Source organism: Chiloscyllium punctatum, chromosome 18 (genome assembly GCF_047496795.1).
Source record: "Chiloscyllium punctatum isolate Juve2018m chromosome 18, sChiPun1.3, whole genome shotgun sequence".
NCBI classification, from domain to species: Eukaryota; Metazoa; Chordata; class Chondrichthyes; order Orectolobiformes; family Hemiscylliidae; genus Chiloscyllium; species Chiloscyllium punctatum.
The window spans coordinates 86624070-86637943 of NC_092756.1; the positions used below are offsets into that span (position 1 = coordinate 86624070).

The following is a 13874-nucleotide window of genomic DNA, read 5'->3' on the forward strand; positions in this document are numbered from 1 at the left end:
CAGTAAAGAAATCCACAGATTCACAACCCTTCAGAGAAGGAATTCTCCTCATTTCTTACTTCAATGTACTTTATCTTACTCTGAGATAAAAATCACACAACACCAGGTTATAGTCCAACAGGTTTAATTGGAAGCACTAGTTTTCAGAGCACTGCTCCTTCATCAAGTGCTCCGAAAGCTAGTGCTTCCAATTAAACCTGTTGGACTATAATCTGGTGTTGTGTGATTTTTTAACTTTGTACACCCCAGTCCAACACCGGCATCTCTATATCATTATTCTGAGATGATACTCTCTGGTCTTAGGCTCTCCCACAAGGGGAATTAACTTTTACACATCAACTCTGCCAAGTCCCCCAAACGTTTCACCAAAGTCTCCTATCATTCTTCCAAACTCAAAGGAGTACAAGCCCAATTTCCCCTCACCAGAAAATCCCTCTATACTTGGAATCAACCAACTGAACCTTGTCTTGACTGTCTGCCATGGCAATATATCTTTCCTTAGATGAGGGGAGCAGAACTGTTCACAGTACTCCAGACCTTTTGGGATTATTTCCATAGCCTTTGACTTGACAACTTCTTGCACCCTATAACGATACCTGAGAGAACAGAAACCCATTCTATGCAAACTTCTTCATAATTTGGTCCCTTTAGCCCCAAAATGATTCTGGTGAATGTGTGCTACATTTTCTCCAAGGCCAATATATTAATCTTAAGGCCAATATATTAACCTGAATGCATTACCTAAATATGTCCAACAAGGGTTTTACATAACCCTAACATAACTTCTGCTCAATGAGTTTTCCTATAGAGCAGTTGAAGCAGAGATAGCGGAGAGGAAGTCGGGCAAATATTCAAAATGGTGGAAGACAGGATGGCACAAATAAACATAGAGTAGTGAGATTAGTTTTGGATTGTTTCAGGTATGCATCAGCACAGATACACTGGACTGAATGGCCTAACTTTGTATGGTAAAGATCTAGTTTAAAATCTCTGTTAAAAATATTGAACAAGTGAATCTCATTTGAAAGTGTTCAGTATCCATTACCACAAAATGTCAATACTTATGTACGGCTTTGTATATCTTCCAGGTACAAGTGTAGATACCAACATTAAGCAAATCCAGCCATATTATTCTTCTGTTCGCCAACACCGAGGTAATATGAATGGGATTATTCTTCTGTATAAATGACTGATGCTTCAACTGCTCTACATTGTTCTGTGCTGATTTGACACTTCACTGTGAAATGTACCGTGAACAGTTAGCATATTCCGAAATGCGAGAACAAAATAAAGTGGAATATGAAATATCACTAAGCAAAGAGACTTAATAGACTACAATCTTATTTGGTCAATAATCCCTGATTATAAAGAAACACAGTCCCTCTGTAGACAGTGTGAGAAAATTCAGCAGGATGGGGTTGACCTTATCCAAAGTTAGTTGAAGATGAATCTGAAAGCTCATGGTAACACCTTGACATGTGTAGAATGAAGAGCTACGTCTCCTTAATACACAGATGCAACCAAGTTAGGGGAAAGATATGACTGAGCGTTTGTTTAACCTATTTAGCAAGTGGGGTTCCCTGTTCAGACGCTGTGCTCAGTTAGGCGCCCTTGTACTTATCACTTTCAGCAAAGTTCTACTATACATGCCAATTAAACTCAATCAAAGCATGTTGGGGCAAATTGACAAGGTCTCTTAGAAGTTAATCAACAGGTTACTGAAAAATTATTTGACTAAATCAAGTGGGGAAAAGGTCAACTGCCATGAGGGGGACCTACAAATGAGGACTCGACATTAAGCTGGAAGGTAACAGAAAAAGACTAGAGGGAACAAGCTTTTCCTTCTCATTTTCACCTTCTATAGAGTCCGTGCCCAGATGATATAACAGATCACCATCTCGTTTCTTTTTTTCCATTGGTGGGATTTAACTCAGAATTCCCAAACCAGTTTTTGACTTGTAAGTAAAACACTCCCACTTGGTAGGGCTAAATCTCCGATTGCTCCCTGTGCAAACCTTCCCACTGCCTGACAAAAAGGGAATAGGGAAAAATGGTTCATCCCAATTATTCATGCATCTCCATAGCAAAGGTTTAAATAAAACTTAGCAATGTGAGGAAAATGGCAGCAGCTGTTGCCGTGACAACTGCATTTCTCCCACATGGGCGACCATCTTTATTGAGTTACATTTACAAGGTTTCCACGCAGATACAGAACACCCATGACTGGACTGTTTGATCTTGAAATAAAGTCTTTCTTTCTACAGGATACAGCTATAATACATAATGACTGTTTGGCAGAGAATTATAATTCATTTGAAGACTCCTGGTGATAATCAAAAAGCAAAATTCTTGCAGCTCCTGTAGTATCCCTCACAAAACCCTGAGATCAAAACAGAATCTTCAATTCCTTCCTCAGTCACTACTTCACAGCCTTGAAGTCATTCATACAGTAAGATTCTTAAGTTGACTTACTGGTGGTGAAGGGCATTGAAGGTGTGACATGCCCTGGACTAAAGTGTTAGGCTCTGGTGCGTTGAGGTTGACCTTATCTTGAGAGGTCAATTGATAAATTAAAGAGACTACAAAGATTCATATTTCTGCAAAAAAAACACACAGAAACAAAATAGCGTTGATTCCATTTGTTGGTATAATCCATTTTGCATAATGTTTTAGCAAACCATACACTTTTGTTCCCAGTGAACTCTTACTAGTCAAGACGACAGATAGTGTGACCGAGATTTGGAAGACTTGCCCATTCTGGCACCCAGTGGTGGCATTGAAACATGTCCAGGCACAGGTATGGCCATAGAATAAATTTCCCTCTACACCAGCCCGAACAACGAGCACCAACCCCAAATTCAAAAGAGCACTTCTCTAGCAGCGGGTCATTTTTCTATATTTTAAGCCAGTTACTCAATGGCCTCTCTGAGAGACACTCTGAACTTACTACCTATTAGCGTTGACTAAGAGGTAGCTCTGGCACATGCCTACCAGGGTCTGGGTTGAGTCTTTTCATTTCATCGTAGATCTTCACAGCCAACAGGCAGTGGAAAGATTCATCCCCTCAGTCTGGCCTGGACTGTTATGATTGTACTACAAATTACTTCATGGTCTTCCATTTGCCTGTGGGCCTTTGGCCCTTTATCATTGTAACAGGTTCAAGAAGTGACAAGTCAGGTGATGAGAAGGCTTGATACCTTCCATGGTATTAGAACATCAAAATGATATACATATGTGATTTTTAGAAAGCTATATTTACATTGCATTTTATATAGTAACTTTATTATTTTATTACAATTTTATGGGAAAAAAATTACAAGTATAAAAATATTGGTTGCCACCTTTCCTATCAGTTGTAAGGGGGGGATTGCAAATGAGCATATAGATGGGCAACAGGAGATATGCTTTCTTTGATGTGAGATGAATATGAGATTTTCCTCACCCTTTCCCCACCTCACACCCCTTGGCCAGCATTCCAGTGGAGCATTCCACTGCACAATGCCTATGTGAACAACATAGGAACAGCGGTAGGGTCCAAATATGGATCTGAAAAGGGGTATTAATATCCTGGCATTCTTTTGCCAAGAGTAGACAATGGAATCCAAACCGTTCCAAATGTTATTACGAAGGGAAAGGTCCAGAGTTTACTCTGTACTTCCTCAAAAAGTGTCACAGGAATGTTTACATCCACTTTACAAGGGATTTCAATTTGATACCTCATCCAGAATTCCATTATGTAGCATTCCTTTGGAACTGAATTGTCAACCTAAACCACGTGCTGAAGATGAGGAATGGATCTTGAATCTACAAATATCTGGCTTAACATTGCGTTAAGAAACAAGACATCTAAATGCTTGTCCAAGAGTAAGTTTTGTGTTAATGTTTTTGAGAAATACATTTTATGAATGGTTTTGGACAGCAAATGGAAATTTCAGTTTGGCGGCCATCAATAGATTTTATTCAGATGCACAGGACTGGAATGCTGTCAGGAATTGGTGGGGAGAGTGCTCATCAATCTAAGATAATAGGGGCTATTTTAGTCTAACTGACCAAGTGGGAGCCAAAATGGGATTGAGTAGAACACCTGTTTTACAATGACCAAATATTTACCTCTTTCTTCAATGGGGAATAAAATCAGACAGGATTTAAAACTAACTCAGTTCTAGGTTATCTTAAGGAGAGAGTTCTATTAACCGTGCCTTAGGTGTCTCACTTGTTGACTGGGACTTTTTACTGTCAAACTCAGCCTGAAATGTGGATAGTCATTCAACTTGTAGATTTTTCTTTGATTCTTTCATAGGACATGGGGCATTTATGCCCCATCCCCTAACTACCCTTGAACTGAATGGTTTTGTAGACTGTTGCATGAAGAAGTTAAAAGTCAACCATTGATATGGAGTCACCCAGAGATCAGACCAGGTAAGGATAGTGGGTCTCCTTCCCCAAAGTAAATGAGTGATGGGCTCAACATCATTCAACAACAGATTGCCATTGTGGCCATCACTGAGATAAGTTTCCAATTTCAGATGCATTCATTTCATCTTTATTCATGAACTGAATTTGCATTCCACCAGATGGCATGGTGGGATTTGAACTCTTGCCTCTGATAGTACAAGCCCAGTTATATTACAGCTACACCATTGTTTATCCTGTAAGACTGGCCATTAAGTCAATGGAAATCAACAAAAACAGGCGCTTTCTGGAAGGGGTGGCCAGAATGTGGTCAAGCCATCTCTGACAGAATGGCAAGGGAGATATTCACCCAAGATCACAAGATCAACGGGCTGCAAATGTGGTGCTGCAATGTTGGTAGATCTACAGGTTATGGAAGCCTGATGGTCATTGCTTTAACAATGTACTCATCCCAATTAATGTCTCTGCTAACACAATGTAGAGAGGAATGTGAAGAGAACCTGCTAATATTACACTGATCAGGAAATTCCCCAGAAACGCGTCCTAGCTTTCACTGGCTGACAGAAATGAGGGGTTTTTTTATACCCCCAAAGGAAGGCCTCTCCCAAAAAAAAAGATTCCTGATTTCAGTCCCATTACCTCGATCATGCCTGTTCAGTGAGGGCTAAAAATCCTCCTCAATTTGTAACGCTTTATTAACATTATCAAGTGAATTAAATATTATAGTGTAAAAAGTATGACTGGATTAATAGGAGGATACTGAGGGGAATGAAGGGTGGGAGGGAGCGATCAAGAACTGGTAATGAAACATTTTAAGGGTGATTTCTGGACTGTGGCTTATAAAATGGGACGTTATAAATGTTTAATAAATGAAAAGGACCCATTAATCCTTTTTTGTTTTGTTTGTTCTTTTTTTTTGTAAACTTATCAATTCAGTCTTAAGCTCAGTCACAACTTTTGCTGAGCAGAAACACCTTTCCAGTAATCTAAAATATCGTGCAAGTCTTCATCTTTAGCAAACTGGACTTTTTTTCGCAAGGCGTGGCCAGCAGCCAGGTACACCTCCTCCCGAGGGTGCTTTTTATAGGGGCGGAACCTCTCCCAGATCTTGTGACTGTTTTCCGACGAATACTCCGGGCTGGAGGAATATCCGGAGAACTGGTGCCTGGGGGAGAGCTGGGAGTAGGCGGAGTCCCTTTTGGAACGGGAGAGTGGCTTTAACAGTGTGGACCTCTGGCTTACAGTGTCCCCGTGTTCTTCATAGTACAAAGCAGGGAAGGAGTGGCGATGTTCACTGCAGTGGTAGGTTTGCTGTACCTCCAGACGATGAATTTCTCCCTGGGCCACTGACGGAAGACGCTTTAAAGGCGTAGGGGTGGGGATGCTCTTCTCGATGTACTTGGCCTCCGTCTTGGACACCTGGTCGGGGAGGTCAAGGCTGTAGACACGGGTGCTCTTGCCCGAACCGCTGGACGAGATGCTGCAGCGTTTCTTGGTGGTGTCCACGCTGCTCTGCCGCTGCAACGGGTAACCTCCTTCTTTGTAAGTCGGCGACAGGAAGCCCGGCCTCTCCAGCTGGGAGGACGACGTGCTCGGCGTGATTTGGCGGTCGATCGACATCTCGGAGTCAGCGCCGATGAAAGCCGCAGAATCCAGCTTCAAGGCGTCGATGCAGTTGTTGATGATCTGGTTGACTTTGTCCACCTCTTTGGCGATGGTGGAGATTTCCGCTGTTGAGCCGTCTCCGTTATCTGCCTGCTTTGCTTCCTCCTCTTTACGGTCAGCAGCCTCCCCTGTGCGGACTTCGATATAGTTCCCCTTGGTGGCTTTCGGTGTCTCGTTGACTTCCAGCGGCTTGAACTGTGCCTTCTCCCCAGACACAGAGGGGAGCGAGGACATCCGAGACACTGATATAGGTTGCTCGTGGAACTTCTGCATTGAGTGAATCATACTGCTCGTTTCTGACTCTGGCCCATACCTCATCTCCAAGATGGTCTTCTTGACATTGATAGACTTCTGCTTCTCCTCCTGAATTCTTCGCTTGCGCAAGCAGTAATAAACCACGCCCAGGACAATGACCATGCCAAACAAGCAGCCCAGGATCGTCATAATGTAATGAGTGGTGGTGGAAGAGTTGGACGGTTGGGTTATCATACGCCCTCTTGTCGCAAAGGTCAAGCAGGTGTGGTTGAACCTCTGGGACTTCTGGATGGAGGCCACGCAGAAGGTGTAATCCGTGTGCGCCTTCAGCTTCTCCAGCTTAATGTATTCCTTCCTGTTGCGGAGATTTGTTACATCAGAAACGTAGCTGTTGTTGTACTGCACCAGAATGTACATCCTGCTGTAGGGGGAGGGGATCTGAACCACCAGTGTTGCCCCGGTGATGGTCACATGGTGCAGCTTAATGGTGGGGCTGTTCGACGTGTCCAGGGTGTACGCCGTGATGGGCTCGGTGGAGGAAAATTCCGCCGGGTTGATTCCCGACGAGTAGGCTTCGGGATCTTTGGAAGCCATGGGCGTGGAAAACGGGACGACTTTCACACCATTCCGACAGGAGGAAGCGAGGAGACTGATGGCGTTGAGGTGGCTGTTGGGCCTCGGGCTCAGGAGAGGGAAGCCAGCGTACTCCGCCGGGCTCTCGCACTGAAGTCTGTCGTAGGTTTTGGTGACGTTGTTGAACTCGGCGAGCCAATTCAAGAAACCGACCAAGTCGCAGGAGCAATTGAAAGGATTGCCCGCCAGCTCACACACCATAAGGCCACTGAGACTGGTGAAGGTGTTGCTCTCCAGTTTCGCCAACCGATTGGCAGACAGGTCAATACTGATGAGGTTGGGGCACTCCCAGAAACTGTTGACCGAGATGCTCTCGATCAGGTTGTGCTGGACGTACATGTACTCCAGCCTGGTGAGGCCCCGGAGCATATTCTCGGTCAGATTGGTCAACCTGTTGTAGCCCAGCTGCAGCACGCGCAGGTTCGACTGAACCAAAAAGGCGCCGTCTTCAATGTAGCTGATCTCATTTTTCGTCAGGTTCAGGTCGGTCAGGTTGCCGAAGCGGCTGAGGGAACTGTACAGGAGGAGCTTGAGCTTGTTCTCATTGAGCCGGAGATCCAGCACGGTGCTGTTGATGTGCTGAGGGATGGCCTCATAAGGGGGCTGGTTCTGGCTGCAGATTGCTAGCCAAACGTAGCCTTTCTCCCCCTCGATCAGCCAACAATCCCCGCAGACCTTTCCGAGCTGGGCCAACAGAACAACCGTTGCCCAAAGGCTGACACGGGACATTATTATTCCAGGCGCAGTAGCTGACTTTGGCAAAGTGTCTAGGAGTGACTAGTAGCTGCCATTAGTTTCAAATGCAACCAGCAATTGCACGTCAGTTCTAGTCACCTCTGTTTTCATTGCTCTTTATGGAAGCACTTAGCCACAAAAAGACAGAAGAGTTGGGAAAGGAGGAAACAGTCAGGTTTTTCATCTATATTCCTGTGGTCTTTTCAATTTGGGAAAACGAATGATCCAAAGCCACTCTTGTCGTTAACTGTTCAATCCCTCGGTTGCAACTTTGAGAAAAGATCTCCTTGGACCCACAAGAGGTTCATGGTCACAGGCTCCTGAGAAAACAAAACAAAAAAAAATTACAGGATTTATCAAAAATATTAACTTTGCCTTTCAACAGCATGAAGCAAGTTGGATTCCTTTTATTTTCACAAATGTTTTTCTTTCTGAAGTATTATTTGCATGGTTGCTTTGGAAGCACATTTTGGCTCCTCAGTTTATACAACAGGGAAATACCAATCTGCGTATTTTTGTCCCTCTTCCCTTGCCTATTAGTAACACATTTCTAAATTGCTGTTACTGAAGCACGCTGTGCACAAATTGACAATCATGTCTCCTATAACAGTGATTATATTTCAAAATTACTTCTTTCAATCATTTGTAAGATATGGCCATCACTGGCTGGGCCAGTATTTATTGCACATCTCTAATTGTCCTTGAGAAAATGGTGCTAAACTACTTTCTTGAGTCCATTTGGTGCAGGTAGATGCAACATGCTTTTGGGGAGAGTTACAGAATAGTAATCCAGCAACACTGAAGGAATAGTGATACATTTCCAAGTCAGGATGGTGAGTGGCTTGGAGAGGAGCTTGCAAGAATTGATGCTGCCATGTATCTGCTACCCTTGGCCTGGCAGATATTAGCAGCCAGGGGTTTGGAAGCTCCTTCCATCACACTCCTGATTTGTGCCTTGTAGATGGTCAACAGGTTTGGGGAGTCAGGGGGTGAGTTACTTGATGTAGGAGCCTCTGACCTATTCTTGTAGCCACAGTGTTTATATGGCTAATCATTCAGCTTCTGGTTAATCAGCCCAACGCTGCTGATAGGAGGGAATTCAATAATGGTAATGACAATGATGTCAATGAGTGGTGGTTGGAGATGCTCATTGCCTGGCATTTGTGCAATGTCACTTGCCACTTGTCAGCTCAAGCCTGGATATTGTCCAGGGTTTTCTGCATTTGAACATGGACTGTTTCAGTATTTGGGGAGTCACAAATAGTGCTGAACGCTGTGCAATCATCAGCGAAAATCCCCACTTCTGACCTTATGATGGAGGGAAGGTCATTGATGAAGCAGCTAAAGATGGTTGGGCCTAGGATGGACATCCCTTGCAGAGATGTCCTGGAGGTGAAATGACTGGTCTCCATCAACCACTTCAACAAGCATCTTCCTATGTGCCAGGTATGCCTACAACCAACAGAGAGTTTGCCAGTCACTAGCCTTGCTAGGACCCCTTGATGCCACACTCAGTGAATTGTAGCCTTCATGTCAAGGACTGTGACTCTCACCTCTGAAGTTCAGCTCTTTTGCTCATGTTTAAACTAAGGTTCCAATGAGGTCAGGAGCTGAGTGGCTCTGGAGGAACCCAAAGTGAACATCAGTGAGCAGGTGCTGCTTGAGAGCACTGTTGATGACCTCTTCCATCACTGTCTTGATGATTGAGAGGAGACCGATGGGTCGTTAATTGGTCAGGTTAGATCTGATCTGCTCTTTGTGTGTAGACCTTATCTGGGCAATTTTTCATATTGCTGGCTAGATGTCAGGGCACTCTGAGACATCCTGGGGCTGTGAAAGTTCTTCTTTCTTTCCAGCATTCCCAAACCAGACTGACTGGTCATTATCGCATATATATGGGAGTTTTTAGGCACCTACTTCTACCTGAAATGCAACAAGGTTCTCACTTCTAGACAGTTCAATGATTGAAAAGCACTTTGGGACAACTTTAGTATGTCATATGTGCTATAGCAATGTAAGCGCTTTCAGTCTTCTCTCAAATATTTAACCAATTTTAAAGCCCAACCACATATCTGATCTAGGACTTACCCAACTGCTATTGACCAGACCAAACCCCTTCAAAATATATTACAAAGGTAGCCTAGACCTAAATCTTTCTTACTCTAAAGGTAAATGTGAGGTGCTAAGTTCCAGATGCAATTCGATTGGTCAAATTACTCGACATTAAGCAAAATATAACTAGTTCAAACATTATAGTTAAAATACAAAAACAGCAACAATGATTTGGAATAACTTAACTCTATTGGAAAACTTAACAGAATAATAGATACAGTAACTATTACTAATTAACTGTTCCAATACAGCTGTAGCTGAGAGCGGGAAAGAATAGTTTCCACTTCATGACCCCAACAGCAATGGCTGAAAGGTAAACTAAAGATCCTGATTCTGTGGGAGTTTGGCCACACCCATTCAGGCAGTGAAGACAGGGGACAATATTTGATCCTCACTAATACTCAGCATTGGATCCCCCGAGGGGTGCGTACTCAGCCCCCTACTGTACTCACTATATACCAATGACAGTGTCACCAAATACCAGACTAATGCCATTTACAAGTTCGCTGATGACACCACCATAGTCGGTTGAATCTCATATGGCGACGAAACAGACTACAGACGGGAGGTGGAAGACCTGGAAAAATGGTGCACTGAGAACAACCTAGCTCTCAATGCTGGCAATACCACGGAACTCATTGTTGACTTTTGGCGGGATGTTACTCATGTCCCCCTACACATGAACAGCACAGAGGTGGAACGAGTGGAGAATGTCAAGCCCCTGGGAGTGGTCATCCACAACAAGCTTTCTTGGACTCTTCATGTGGATGTACTGGTTACAAAGGCCTAACAACATCTCTTCTTCCTCAGCTAGCTGAGGAAACTTAGCATGATAGCGAATACCCGTGCCAACCTTTATAGGTACGCAATCGAGAGTGTTTTGTCTGGATGTATCACTACCTGGTATGGCAACAGTACTATTCAAGATCGGAGATGGTTACAGAGAGTGGTAAACTCAGCCTGGACAATCACAAAGTCCAACCTCCCATCTATAGAATCCATCTACCAGGTCCGCTGTTAAGGAAAGGCTGCCAGTTTTCTCAAAGATCCATCCCAACCTGGCAATGTTTTTCTACAACCTCTACCATCGGGGAGAAGGTACAGAAGCCTGAACACATGCACCAACCAGTTTCCAAACAGTTTTTACTCTACTGTTGTTAGAATACTGAATGGACTCACAAACTCTTAACATTCGCCTGTACCTGTGATTTTGTTTTTACTTATTATTTATTTATCTATGCTACTTAACTCTGTGATCTGCTTGCATTGCTCACAAGACAAAGCTTTTCACTGTGCCTCAGTACACGCGACAATAAATTCAATTAAATTGTTCCAACTTAAAAAAAATCAAATTGTTTACCTTGTCATAGACTAGTCAATGTCTGACCCCAATCTCTCTCTCAAAGAAACAAGGACCTCTTAAAGCCAAAGTACTGTCACACCCACCATCGTCATAACAGTGCTCAAAGGATCATAAATGTCATGTAGTCACAAGTAAATGGAATTGTTAAGGGACTCCTACATCCACAGAGCAGTTTGAATGTGGTACTGGTACCCATAATTACGAATAACTGATGTATGCAAGGAATGCTCAATAAACACGCGAGGGGAAAAATGATATGCTGATGGGTAGATGAAGTAAGGCAGTGGCAGGTTTATGTAGAGAGTCAACATTGGCATGGTCCTGTATGGTTGAATGCCTTGTCTCTATGCTGTAATTCTCTGTACGAAAAGCCCTTTCCAAATGTTTAGGTTTGCAAAATTGCATCAAGTTGATTCAAAGGTTGAAAAATATAAGTTACAACATGTCTATATTGGATTGTCAGGATGCATATGACCCACAGTTTAGACAAAGCTAATTCAAATAGACTCTTTCCAGTTACAGAGAAACTACAAGCCAGTTTATATAGTGTCTTGATAAATCTATGTATCAGATGTTGGTGTGAATAGATTATCCTGCTGAACAACTGCACTGTTTTCGTGTTGACCACTTTAATCTTTAGATGTTTTAGATTTAAATGCGACTAATAGAACAAAGCAATGGAAGTTTGACAGTGTGATATTTTGTGATATTCAAAATGAGCATGAAGAATTAAAACCCTGCATTTATATTGCATCATTCAGGATCACAGCATGCTCTAAAGTGCGTCACTACCAATCAAGTGTAATCACAGTTAATATATTAGAAACATTCAAGCAAAGTTATGTATAGTGTGGTCCCACAAACAGCTAATGTGTAATAATAGCGAGACAATTTGCATTCTATCACAGGACCAGTCCTTTTTTTTCTAAAAGCTGTTCCTTGCCTCAAGGAGACTCTGTCCTTGATATTTTTTCAGAGGGGTAATAATCCGGGCCGGTCTCCAATCAGTCTGGTTTAGTACAGAGGTGAAAAGGATTTTCAGGGGCCTTTTGTTTATATGTAAACAGATGAGACTTCAGGCCAAAGTGGTTTAGAAGTGGCCTTTATGAAGAAAGAGAAGTGGTCAGCTCTCTAGCTGAACTGAGCAGTTTTCCACACAGGGAGCTGTGTGGACATTCTCTCTCTTTTCTGCCCTTTAACTTCAACCTGTAAGCACGTACTCCATTTATACTGGGTTTTAAAGGGAGTTTGCTTACTGGGACTGTTGTGTATATTCAGAACTTAACCATCATTAAGTCTAGTTGGATAGGTTGAGTTCTGTATGCGGTTCTTTATTCTATTCTTTGTGTTTCATTGTGTAATTTTGTGAATAAATTTTTGTCTGTTTAAAATCTAGTAGTCAACCTCGCTAACTTACTCTGGGTAATTCTCACTGTACATTTACCAAAACAAATTGCAAAGTTATGGTGTGGGGCTGCCTGCTTAAGAATGTTTTGAGTAGTCTGGCCTAGTCCATAACAATTCAGTGATGTACATTTGAGGGTGACAGGGCACACTAACGCCATTTGTACAATCTTTTGATCTCTCTGCCGACAAACTCTGTCCCTCAGTGCTTCCTCTCACTCCACCTGACAAAGGGGCAGCGCTAAGAAAGCTTGCGATTTCAAATAAACCTGTTGGATGGTAACCTGGTGTTGTTTGACTTCTGACCTTGTCCACCCCAATCCAACACCATCATCGCCACATCGTCTCCACATTCTCTTTTTGAGCTGCCACTGTTTCTGGATTACCACCATGTGGGCAGCACAATGGCTCAATGGTTAGCACTGCTGCCTCACAGTGCCAGAGGCCTGGGTTCAATTCCCACCTCAGGCAACTGTCTGTGTGGAGTTTCCACATTCTCTGCGTGGGTGTGTTCCAGTTTCCTCCCACAGTTCAAAAATGTGTAGGTTAGGTGAATTGGCCATAGTGAAGGGGTAAATGTAGGGGAATGGGTCTGGGTGGGTTGCTCTTTGGAGGGTCAGTGTGGACTTGTTGGGCTGAAGGGCCTGTTTCCACGCGGTAAGTAAGTAATCTAATCATCATTTTGTTTGATCTTTTTTTAAGTTCAGTGAATGACCTCACATCTTTCAACAATGAAGTGCATCTGTCACAGTTTAACCATCAACATATCCCTTCATCAACCTATGATTCCAATTATATAGTTTGCAATGTGACTGGTCTTTGTACCATTGGCAATTTGGATATGTGGCTTCCTGTCCCAGTGAACACAGTGAAGATGTGTTGCCGAATATTCTTGTGGGACACTCTTATCGTATCCTGCAGGTTGAGAGTCACTGCTCAGTAACCTCTGACTCTTGCCACTCAGTTAACCTCCTGAGTAGCTCAATACGTGGTGGCGCTTCAATGGTTTCTTATGAGGGACCTTATCACATGCATTTCTGGAAGTCCCTAAAAGTTACTTCCATAGACAATCTACCATCTTAATCACATTTTCATCAGACATGACTTAACCTTTACAAATCTAACACAAAACGTGTGCGTTGCTACACCCCAGTCCACTCTGCTGTATGAACTGTATTTCAATAAGTATAATATCGTACTATATATAACAAGTTAAACTAAATAGGTATAATATTTATGTATTATGTATACACAAGGGGGTGGAGGTATAGTAATATGGTTGAACTAGTAATTC

The 13874-nt window shown here is 43.0% G+C and overlaps 1 protein-coding gene across 6 annotated transcripts in view; it reads right to left on the reverse strand.

Annotated features, from left to right (window-relative positions):
• Nucleotides 1-218: 218 nt before the first annotated feature.
• LOC140489278 (protein phosphatase 1 regulatory subunit 29-like) overlaps nt 219-13874 on the reverse strand; it is a 422002-nt gene continuing 408346 nt past the window's right edge. For 5 of the 6 annotated variants that reach the window (XM_072588649.1, XM_072588651.1, XM_072588650.1 and 2 more), the window contains one exon: nt 2630-8021. In XM_072588649.1, the coding sequence (XP_072444750.1) occupies nt 5362-7695 (2334 nt within the window). In that variant the 5' untranslated portion in view covers nt 7696-8021 and the 3' untranslated portion in view covers nt 2630-5361. Of the gene's footprint in view, nt 2598-2629; nt 8022-13874 lie in introns of those variants that run through there. The other variant, XM_072588654.1, reaches the window with a different exon arrangement.